Source organism: Musca vetustissima, unplaced genomic scaffold (genome assembly GCF_032173495.1).
Source record: "Musca vetustissima isolate MV318-11 ecotype Yass unplaced genomic scaffold, APGP_CSIRO_Mvet_v1 utg140656, whole genome shotgun sequence".
Classification (NCBI taxonomy): domain Eukaryota; kingdom Metazoa; phylum Arthropoda; class Insecta; order Diptera; family Muscidae; genus Musca; species Musca vetustissima.
Genome location: NW_026881499.1, coordinates 1 through 12367, shown reverse-complemented (window position 1 = coordinate 12367; position 12367 = coordinate 1). Strand labels below are relative to the sequence as shown.

The 12367-nt window shown below is 35.0% G+C and overlaps 1 protein-coding gene across 1 annotated transcript; it reads left to right on the top strand.

Annotated features, from left to right (window-relative positions):
- Nucleotides 1-5652: 5652 nt before the first annotated feature.
- Nucleotides 5653-10224, top strand: LOC133327390 (major facilitator superfamily domain-containing protein 6-A-like; the record flags this gene model as incomplete). The annotated part of the gene is made up of 3 exons (XM_061535950.1): nucleotides 5653-5715; nucleotides 5788-5933; nucleotides 10063-10224. Coding segments are annotated over exons 1-3 (369 nt in total), but the record flags the coding sequence as incomplete, so codon positions are not given.
- Between the last annotated feature and the right edge of the window lie 2143 nt (nucleotides 10225-12367).

Genomic DNA, 12367 nt, shown 5'->3' with positions numbered 1-12367 from the left:
CCCTTTTGAAATATTTAGGGGAGTTTTAAAAACTTCAAAATATATTATAAAATTAATAAAAAAATAATATTTCTGTCAAAATCCCAAGAAATGTGTATCTTTTATAGCCTCTCCTAAAAGTATGCAATAATATATAATATTTTATTTTGTGGCTGAACTATGTAAATTTAATATGCGTCATACTTTTAGGAGCTTGAATCCCAATCAGCTGATAAAATCAAAATTAATAAAAAATAATAAAATTTATTTTGAGGAAAAAAATCTAAAAAATTTCCAATTTCAAAATTCCAACCACTCACTTTCAATTGTAATTATTTTTTTCTTTTTTTCATAAATTATTAACAATTGTTAATATTCATAACTAATTACCCTGCAATGTAAAGCCTTAGTCATTCGGCGAATTATTTTCCATTACAAAAAAAAATCCAATAATATTGAATACAAAGATATTTCATTTCTCAATTGTGCATTTGGGAATTTCTGTTTCATTCAATATTATTGTGTGCATTACATGCATTTTTATTTACGAAATTCCCCTTTGCCACCTCCGGGACCAATTATTATTATTTGTTAACACGTGTTTACATTGTCAATATCATAAAACAAGTTAATCACAACTGGGCGAAAAAAAAGGTTTTCGCTTTTATTTTTCATAAATTATTGAGTGCTTAGAAAAAAAACGGGAGATACGAATAGGGAGAGCTGCTAACAAAACTCTACAAATGACGCTTCAGGTTAATTATCTCTTTTGTAAAATCGTACTACTAACTAATATAAGGGACTGAAAAAACAACAACAATAACAACAACAATGCTATCTTGAACTATGCTGTAAGATATTTATAAATTTTAATAAGAAACAAAAAAAGGTCTGCGTAATTTTATTGCAGCAATAAAATAATTTGAAATCAAAATTCCAGACAGTTTATAATTTTTAAAAATAGTTTTTTTTTTAAATATTTTTAAGAACACACACAACTATGTTGTCAGTGTATTATAGCTTTGTGCAGCCCCAAGAGTTTGTAACGCCGCGAAATATTTGTCCTAGACCCACCTTTAAGTATACCGATCGTCATATCTCGACTAGCTGAGTCGATCTTGACATGTGTGTCCGTCCGTCCGTCAGTCCATTATAATTTGTAAACACGATACAGGCCACAGTTATGGATCAATCTTAACGAAAATTTGCATGTAGGATGGGCTGTGGCTAATGAAGACCCCTATTGTTTTTGGTAAACATCGGTTAATGTTTAGGGGACCAAATACTTAATTTTTGTCGGTTTTTCTGGTCGCTCCAGAGGCTGCAGTTATGGTCCGAACATCTTGAGATTTTACATGGAGAAGGGGATCGGACCAAAGAATACGCATGCCTGTTTTGATAAAGATCGGTCAATATTTAGCGGGTCAAATGGACCCTGACTTTTGTGTAAAAATTTATAAAATTTTTATTCTGGGTCGTATATATTTACCCCGGATGGACATAGACCCCAGAAGTTGATAGTATATCCAAGAGGAGTCGTTGGCCTTTAAATTGATACCAATTATATGGTCGTATGTACCCAGATGTGGGAGTTACACTTAAATATTTACAGGTGCCTATGTATTCAGATATTATTTAGTAACCCTTTACCACACTAGAGGGCGGAAATACAGCGCTGATAGCTTTAAAATATTCCATGCAGTTCCACTTATGGTCAAGGATAACGCCTACAATTTTCGGTGACGATCAGATAATTGATGAAGTGGACCGAAAACTTAATTTTTTTTTGTGTTTTTTCGAGTCGATGTATAGGCTCAAATGGGAATAAGAAGATCAAAACAAGCGAAGAGAATCTGGACAAGTAATTAGAATGGCTGTACTGAACATTAGTAATAATTGTCGGGCTCTAGTTGGTCCAGATGGTTCAAATATCATGAAATATTGCCCAAGCTCAGAATATTGATCCACAGAAAGTTTGGTTTTCGTGGAAGTTGTATAGGGTATCATATGGTCGGCCCCGTCCGACTATACTGCTCCGCTCACTGGTTTTTTTGTGTTTTTTTCGAATCGATCTATAGGCAAAAAATGAAAGCCGAACATTACAACACAACCCATGGTGAAGGAAACCTGGACAAGTAATTAGAATGGCTGTCCTAAATATTAGTAATAATAGTATTTGTTGACCTAGTCTAGTCGGTCATGAGGGTACAAATATCGCGAAGTATTGCCCAAGCTCAGAATGTAGTACCACAGAAAGTTAGATTTTCGTTGTGTAGGGTATCATATGGTCGTTGTTAGGGTATCACATGGTCGGCCCGTCTGACTATACTGCTCCGCTCACCGGTTTTAAAAATATTTTTAAGGGACCTACACAAGGTGTGGATTTTTTATACCCATCACCATATCTGAGGTACACGGTATTATGTCTTTGTGCTGCATATGTTTGTAACAGGCAAAAGGAATCGAGATGGACCCATGGATCCTTTTGAGAATATGCATAGAATCACTTTCTAAGTCGATTTATGCATGTCCGTCCGTCTGTCTGTCCATGTTAAATTGTAAACAAAGTACAGGTCGCATTTTTGATTCGAATTGGATGAAATTTGGCACAGCTAATTTATTTGGCCCAAAGACAATCCCTATTGAAGTTGGGAAAAATCGGTTCAAATTTCGATATAGCTCCCATATATATTTTCGTCCGATTTAAGGTAAATGGTGGGCCAATGTCCCTAAATATCCTTCGATTTATACGAAATTTGGCATAGCGTACTGAATTGAGTCTAGAATAATGTGTGTTAAGTTTCGTGAAAATCGCTTCAGATTTAGATATAGCACCCGTATATATTTTCGTCCGATTTTATGTAAATGGTGTACCAAAGTCCCTAAATGTCTTTCGATTTGCACGAAATTTCACACCACTTACTGAATTGAGCCTAGAATGATGTGTGCTAAGTTTCGTGAAAATCGGTCCAGATTTAAATATAGCTCCCATATATATTTTCGTCCGATTTATGACAAATGGTGCACCAAAGTCCCTAAATATCTTTCGATATGCACGAAATTTGGCATAGCGTACTGAATTAGGTCTAGAATGATATGTGTTAAGTTTCGTGAAAATCGGTCCAGATTTAGATATAGCTCTCATATATATTTTCGTTCGATTTAAGGTAAATGCTGCACCAAAGTCTTGTAATATCTTTCGATTTGCACGAAATTTTGCACAGCGTACTGAATTAGGTCCAGAATTTTATGTGTTAAGTTTCGTGAAAATCGGTTCAGATTTAGATATAGCTCTCATATATATTTTCGTCCGATTTCAGGAAAATGGCGTACCAAAGTCCCTAAATATCTTTCGATTTGCACGAAATTTGGCATAGCGTACTAAATAGAGTCTAGAATGATGTGTTTTGAGTTTCGTGAAAATCGGTTCAGATTTAGATATTGCTCCCATATATATTTTCGTCCGATTTCAGGTAAATGGTGGGCCAATGTCCCTAAATATCTTTCGATTTATACGAAATTTGGCACAGCGTACTGAATTGAGTCTAGAATAATGTGTGTTAAGTTTCGTGAAAATCGCTTCAGATTTAGATATAGCTCCCGTATATATTTTCGTCCGATTTAATGTAAATGGTGCGCCAAAGTCCCGAAATATTTTTCCATATGCACGAAATTTGGCATAGCGTACTGAATTAGGTCTAGAAAGATGTGTGTTAAGTTTCCTGAAAATCGGTCCAGATTTAGATATAGCTGCCATATATATTTTCGTCCGATTTAATGTAAATGGTGTACCAAAGTCCCTATATATCTTTCGATTTATACGAAATTTGGCATAGCGTATTGAAAAAAGTCTAGAATGATGTGTGTTAAGTTTCTTGAAAATCGGTCCAGATTTAGATATAGCTCTCATATATATTTTCGTCCGATTTAATGTAAATGGTGTACCAAAGTCCCTATTTATCTTTCGATTTGCACGAAATTTGGCATAGCGTAATGAATTACGTCTAGAATGATGTGCGCTAAGTTTCCTGAAAATCGGCCCAGATTTAGATATAGCTCCCATATATATCTTCGTCCGATTTAATGTAAATGGTGTACCAAAGTCCCTAAATATATTTCGATTTACACGAAATGTGGCACAGCGTACTGAATTAGGTCTAGAATGATATGTGTTAAGTTTCGTGAAAATCGGTTCAGATTTAGATTATAGCTCTCATATATATCCTCGTCCGATTTAAGGTAAATTGTGTACCAAAGTCCCTATATATCTTTCGATTTGCACGAAATTTGGCATAGCGTACTGAATTAGGTCTAGAATGATGTGTGCTAAGTTTCTTGAAAATCGGTCCAGATTTAGATATAGCTCTCATATATATTTTCGTCCGATTTAATGTAAATGGTGTACCAAAGTCCCTAAATATCTTTCGATTTACACGAAATGTGGCACAGCTTACTGAATTAGGTCTAGAATGATGTGTGTAAAGTTTCGTGAAAATCGGTTCAGATTTAGATATAGCTCACATATAAAATTTTCGTCCGATTTAAGGTAAATGGTGCGCCAAAGTCCCTAAATATCTTTCGATATGCACGAAATTTGGCAAAGCGTACTAAATTAAGTCTAGAATGATGAGTGGTAAGTTTCGGGAAAATCGGGTTTCCTATCATTTATTTAATATTGTTGCGTAGCACTAATTTCTAAAGTGTGTTGCATACTTTTAGGCGTGATCTCTTTATTGACATCAGTGTTTTCTGAATTATTCAATTTAATCTCTGAAACGATTATTTATTTATGGTCCCATACCCAAATCACTGTGCCTAGTGCAGTACTAAGAAAAAATAGGTTGGCCCCAAGAGTCATTAACATTTCATCATGTTTGCTCATATATAATATTATCAAGCCATATGATTATTATTATTACTATATAATTATTGCAAATCGTTAATAAAAAATGTCTCCCTCATCTTATCATTTCAGCAAGCAAAAACAAAACAAAAAAACTGGCTCTATTAACACCCCCATAAAGTACAAATTGAGAGCGAACAGCAGTGATCGCGCACTAGCTAGATCACTATCAAGAAAAATGCCAACAACCAGCGATTGCCGGGCAAACAAACAATAACATTTGAATCGGATTGCTCACACACAGACGACTGGATAGAAGCGTCATAAAATCGACAAACCACCACCTTAGAATAAGAAAATAACAAAAAACAAACAAATAAGACCTGTCAAGATCATAAACCGCGAGTACAAGCGGCTTATCTACGATTTTTCTCCAAAAAAACAACGATTACAACTCGGGCAGGCCAGTTTGTTGTGGATGAGGAAATCTATCATAAAGGAGAGAGAGAGTGAGGAAGGGAGCGACAAGATATCGAGTGGTGGGGTGGTATGCCTATCAAATGCTTTGGAAAAAAAATTTTACCCATGGCTCAGGTGTTGTTAGTTGTTAGCAAGCAATTACCTCCAGCGGTTGATGGTGGTTGGAGGAAAAACTAAACACTTTTCAATGTAATTTTTTCAAATGCCATGCAGCAGATTCAAAACTGTGAGATTTTCTTAATATTATTAACGACATTCTAAAAGAACAAAAAGTGATTTGTTTTTTTGAGATCTAATCCAAAAACTGTGATATAAAATTTAAGAAAAAACAAAAACTGAAATTATCGAAGCAATGGCCGTGATCAATAAACGTTTGTTGCCCATTAAGGCTCACTATTTCTTTTTTATGGCGTGTAAGTAGCTAGAGTTTTTTTTAATTTTTATTTCAAAATTATAATTAATATTTTTCCTTTTTTTCTTCACAGCCATGGGTCCCATTTTACCCCAATTAGCGGTTATTGGCAAACAAATTGGCATAGATCCGGAGGTAATGGGCTATATTACCTGCATTTTGCCGGTAATGTATGTCATCGCTAAGCCGATGTTTGGTTTTATTGCTGATTATTTTTCGGTAAGTTGGAAATGATGTGGGCGATATATAAGGCCTGGATTTTTAAAAATATTTTTTAAAGGAGCTATAAGAGGCCTGGAATTATTTTAAAAGCTTTATTATAAATAGAAAAGGATTTTTATTAACGTAGATATTTTTCCCCAAAGGTTTTTTCTCTTCTATTTGCAGAAGATCCCACGAAGTTCTAGTAGAAGAATATATATAAGAACTTCTATATAATATGATTATTAGAAGGTCGTATCTTAGTAAAGGACATGTCCCCTTACAAGCCTTAAACAGATTGGAATCCGACTATATGCATATAGTCGGATTCCAATATGTTTAAGGCTTGTATAAAATATTATTTCTAACAAGGATCGTTATGATAGATTTTAAATGCCTTTCAAAGTGGTTTTCATCCTCATGGCCACAAACTGTAGCAAACTGCTCAAAGATTTTTATACCCTTCACTCCACTGTGGTACAGGGTATTATGTCGTTGTGTACATGTTTGTAACCGGCAAAAGGAAACGAGATAGAGACATGGTTCTTTTTGAGAATATGCATAGAATCACTTTCGAAGTCGATTTATGCATATCCGTCCGTCCATCTGTCCATGTTAAAGTGTAAACAAAGTGCATGTCACATTTATTATTCGAATTGGATAAAATTTGGCCCAAGTCACTTATTTGGCCCAAGGACAAACCCTATTGAAATTGAAAAGAAAATCAGATCAGATTTAGATTTAGCTCCCATATATATTTCGTGCGATTAAGAGTAAATGGTACACCAAATTCCCTATATATCGTTCGATTTGCACGAAATTTGGCATAGCGTACTAAATTAAGCCTGGAATTATGTGTGCTAAGTTTCTTAAAAATCGGTTCAGATTTCGATATAGCTCCCATATACATATTTACGTCCGATTTAATGTAAATGGTTCACCAAAGTCCCTATATATCTTTGGTTTGCACGAAATTTGGCACAGCGTACTGAGCTAAGACTAGAATGATTTGTGCTTAGTTTCGTGAATATCGGTTTGGATTAAGATATAGCTACCATATATATATTTGCGACCGATTTAATGTAAATGGTTCACCAAAGTCCCTAAATGTCTTTCGATTTGGATGAAATTAAGTCTAGAATGATGTGTGCTAAATTTTGTGGAAATCGGTTCAGATTTAGATATAGCTCCCATATATATTTTTGTCCGATTTAATGTAAATTGTGTACCAAAGTCCCTATATATCATTCGAAATTTGGCATACCGTACTAAATTAAGTCTAGAATGATGTGTGCTAAGTTTCGTGAAAATCGGTTCAGATTAAGATATAGCTTCGATATATATTTTCGTCCGATTTAAGGTAAATGATGCACCAAAGTCCCTATATCTCTGCACGAAATTTGGTACAGCGTATTGAATTAAGTCTGGAATGATGTGTGTTAAGTTTCGTGAAAATCGGTACAGATTTAGATACAGCTCCCATATATAAGTTCGACCGATTTAATTTAAATGGTTCATCAAAGTCCCTATATATCATTCGATTTGCTCGAAATTTGCCATAGCGTACTAAATTAAGTTTAGAATGATGTGTGATAAGTTTTGTGGAAATCGGTTCAGATTTCGATATAGCTCCCATATATATTTTCGATTCGATTTGCCCAAACGTGTGCTAAGTTTCGTGAAAATCTGTATAGATTTAGATATATCTCCCATATATATTATCGTCCGATTTAATGTAAATGTTTCAGCAAAGTCCCTATATATCTTTCGATTTGCCCAAAATTTGACACAGCGTATTGAATTTAGTCTATAATGACGTGTGTTAAGTTTCGTGAAAATCGGTTCAGATTTAGATATAGCTCCCATATATATTATCGTCCGATTTAATGTAAATGTTTCAGCAAAGTCCCTATATATCTTTCGATTTGCCCAAAATTTGACACAGCGTATTGAATTTAGTCTATAATGACGTGTGTTAAGTTTCGTGAAAATCGGTTCAGATTTAGATATAGCTCCCATATATATTTTCGTCCGATTTAATGTAAGTGGTGCATCACAGTCCCTATATAAATTTCAATTTCCACGAAATTTGGCACAGCGTAATGAATTAGGTCTAGAATGATGTATGCCAAGTTTCGTGAAAATCGGTTCATATTTTGATATAGCTCCCATATATAATTTCGTTCGATTTAATAGAAAGAAGATTATCCAACTCGTATCTTTGTTAAAGACTGTGTTCACGCCAGGTTTTCCACCCCTGATACCCATTCATCGAAAATGTCGATAAAATCAGTGAAGTGATCGAAGTTGACCGGCATTTTAGCAGTCGCCCAGGAGCTAAAAATTGACCATAAAACAGTTTTAAACCCTTTACACAAGGCTGGATTCAAAAAGATGCTCGATGTTTGGGTTCCACACCAATTAACAAAAAAAATAGGATGGATCGAATTTCCTTGTGCGAAACCTTTGTCAAACTGAATGAGATAGACCCATTTCTTAAACGAATGGTGATTGGAGCTGAGAAATGGATCACATACGATAACCCTGTGCGAAAACGATCGTGGTCAAAGAGCGGTGAAGTACCTCAAACGCTGGCCAAACCAAGACTAACGATTAGTAAGGTTCTGCTAAGCATTTGGTGGGACTGCAAGAGTATTATTTATTATGAGTTACTTCCATATGGCCAAACTCTAAATTCTGATCTCTACTGTCAACAACTGGACCGTTTATAGATAGCATTTGACCATAAACAGCCAGAATTGACCAAGTGGAGAGGTGTTGTGTTCCACCAAGACAACGCTAGGCCACACACATCTACAGTGACTCGCCTGAAACTTCGGGAGCTTGGTTGGGAAGTTTTAATGCATCCGCCACACAGTCCGGAATTGGCACAAAGCGGTTATCATAGATTTGAAATAACTTTCAAAGTGGTTTTCATCCAAATGGTCACAATTGGCGATTTTCGATCTGTAGGAAACTGTTCAAGAGTTGTTATACCCTTTACCACACTGTGGATCACATAAGATAACCCTACGCGAAAACGATCGTGTCCAAAGAGCGGTTTGGCCACCGTTTGAGATACGGTGGCCAAACCAGAACTAACGGCCAGGAAGGTTCTACAATGCATTCCGTGGGACTGCATGGGGATTATTTATTATGAGTTGCTTCCATATAGCCAAACGGTATTCTGATCTCTACTGTCACCTGGACCGTTTGAAGATAGTAATTGACCAGAATTGGCCAACGGGAGAGGTGTCATGTTCCACCAATACAACGCTAGGTCACACACAGTTACTACAGGGATTCGCCAGAAACTTCGGGAGCTTGGTTGGGAAGTTTTAATGCATCCGCCATACAGTACGGACTTGGCACCAAGCGATTATCATCTTTTTCGTGCGTTGCAAAATTTCTTTAACGATAAAAAAATTGGTAACTAGGGAGGATTGTGAAAATCGACTACTAGAATTTTTTTTGCAAATGGCAACAAATCATACAACAAAACGGTGCATATTTGGACATTCCGAAGCATGTTAAATAAAGTCGTATAGTTCATATAAAAATAATGGATTTCTTCTCCCCACAACCTAATATATAAGAATGCATTTATGGCCTTTAAAAATATGTTTCATTTCACATTTTGGGTCTTCTGTAAAAAGTATATTTGTCCTACATACTTCTTCCCCGTCTTCTTTTAATTTAATTTCCACATCTTATAGTTTTAATATAATTTCTACCATTAAAATTATTTTCTTACATCTATCTGGACTCCATTCTGACCTTTAATAAGAAAGTCATTAGGTCCATCTATAACCAGACCATTGTATATAAAACGGATTGGTGTTCTATAGTGGCGTTTCTTAATGACCAATGTCGATCTCTAGATGACTTCTATATGCAGAATAACTATGGGAGATATTTTTTAAATAGAATACCTTTGAAAGAATTCTCGCCACAACTATTTTCTGTAATGTTGTCTAAATAAAAGTCCGCTAGAAAATCTATATTTATAGACGACCTCTAGCAGTTCTTCTATCTATAGAAAACCTTTGGAATCCTTTTACAGGGCCTTTGAAATAGCTTTTTCTTAATTTTTTTTTAATATATTTCTTTTTTAATAATAATATTTCTCTTTCTCTTCTTCTTTCAGCATTTCCGAAAATGCATATTCATTTTCTTGATAGTCGGTATGATCTTGTCCTATGCCGGTTTCTATTTTATACCCGAAAATTCAACGACAATACAGATGACGCCAAACGCCTTGGAAAATATTACCATGGATATGCGAAATATAACCCAATGTGATGAAAAGGTAAGTAGGAGATAAAGGGGCTGAGAGAGGGAATAAATGACATTTGATAACTCTCAAATTATAAACAATAGTCTGACAATTCGTTTTTTTGTTTATTGATCGCCCGGATATCTTATCAGACATTAAATGGAAAGTAAAAATTTTATTAAACAAAATGTGTGGTTGGGGGAGAGAACGATTAATTATTGTTAGCAACAATCAGATTTCGTTTCTTTATATAAATGTCTAACTCAAATTATCTTTAAATAAATCATTATTAGCTAGACAAATTAAATATTCATTGTCTGGATATAAAGTGGTTTATGGGCCCCCAAATTTAAACAAACACTCAGGGCGTGAATGATATAATTTTCTTTTTATTAGTGCTATAATTGTTAATATAAATGAGGTAATGAAAATCCCCCTTTTCTCCCTCGGGGTTTAAATTTTTATACCCTTCATCACACTGTGGTACAGGGTATTATGTCTTTTTGCATATGTTTGTAACAGGCAAAAGAAAACGAGATAGACACATGGTGCCCCAGAGAATATGCATAGAATCACTTTTTAAGTCGATTTATGCATGTCCGTCCGTCTGTCTGTCTCTCCGTGTTAAATTGTAAACAAAGTACAGGTCGCATTTATGATCCAAATTGGATGAAATTTGGCATAGGTCACTTATTCGGCCCAAGGACGAACCCTATTGAAATTGGGAAAAATCGGTTCAGATTTAGGTATAGCTCCCATATATATATTTAACCGATTTAATGTAAACGACCCCTATATAACTTTCGATTTGCACGAAATTTGGTACAGCCTAACCATTTAGGTCTAGAATGATGTCTGCCAAGTTTCGTGAAAATCGTTCCAGATTTAGATATAGCTCCCATATATAGTTTCGTCCGATTTCATGTAAATGGTGCCCCAAAGTCCCTATATATCTTTCGATTAGCACGAAATTTGGTACAGCCTAATCATTTAGGTCTAGAATGATGTCTGCCAAGTTTCGTGAAAATCGTTCCAGATTTAGATATAGCTCCCATATATAGTTTCGTCCGATTTCATGTAAATGGTGCCCCAGAGTCCCTATATATCCTTCGATTTGCACGAAATTTGGCATAACGTTTTTAATTGAGCATAGATTTATGTCTGCCAAGTTTCATGAAAATCGTTCCTGATTTAGATATAGCTCCCATATATAGTATCGTCCGATTTCATGTAAATGGTGCACCAAAGTCCCTGTATATCCTTCGATTTGCACGAAATTTGGCATGACGTACTGAATTGAGCCTAGAGTGATGTCTGTCTTGTTTCGTGAAAATCGGTCCAGATTAAGATATAGCTCCCTTTTATTAGAGATTGATTTCAAGTAAATTGGGCATCATACTCCTCATGTTAGTCAGATTGACATCAAATTTTGCACAACGTACAAAATTGAGCATAGAATTACGTAGTTGCGTTTTCTAGAAGTACAGACATAGTCCAACGGATGACCTATGTATATTTGTTTGAAGTCGATTTACATACTTTATGGATAGATCTAGGTAGATTCACATTTAGATAAATATCAAATATTTTATTTAATCCAATTTCATGTTAATAGTCCTGTTTAATATACCCATAGTGGTGAAGGGTATCATATAGTCGGCCCGTCCGACTTTACTACTTTCCTTACTGGTTACTATAAGAAATGTGTATGAGACTTTCCAGTTATAAATTTTATATAGAAGATACCCTTATATACCATATCGAAATGTGAACCTGTTACATTTAGAAATACCCCAAATTACCATCAACTTTCATTCCTATAATTATACCTTTATAGTACGTTTACATTGTACCGGAATTATTAAATTGATCTAGATTGTCAGTTCAGTTCTAAGAGGATTTATTTGACATATATGTATGTCAAATAAATCCTCTTCTAATGTAAATGCCATTTTAAATGCCTCTCTCTTTAATTCACACTAATTTCTACAGCCTCTTCTTCTTCTTCTTCTTTTCAATTTCAGATATTCTCTGCATTAAATTTCAACACATCTTCAAACAAAGCTTTATGCGAGGACTACAACAGCAATTTAACTTTCCCAGCCTATTTTGTGGACCCTCAAAATCCTGGAATTTTGGAACTCAATCTAACCTCAAATGTTCAACAATATTTTAT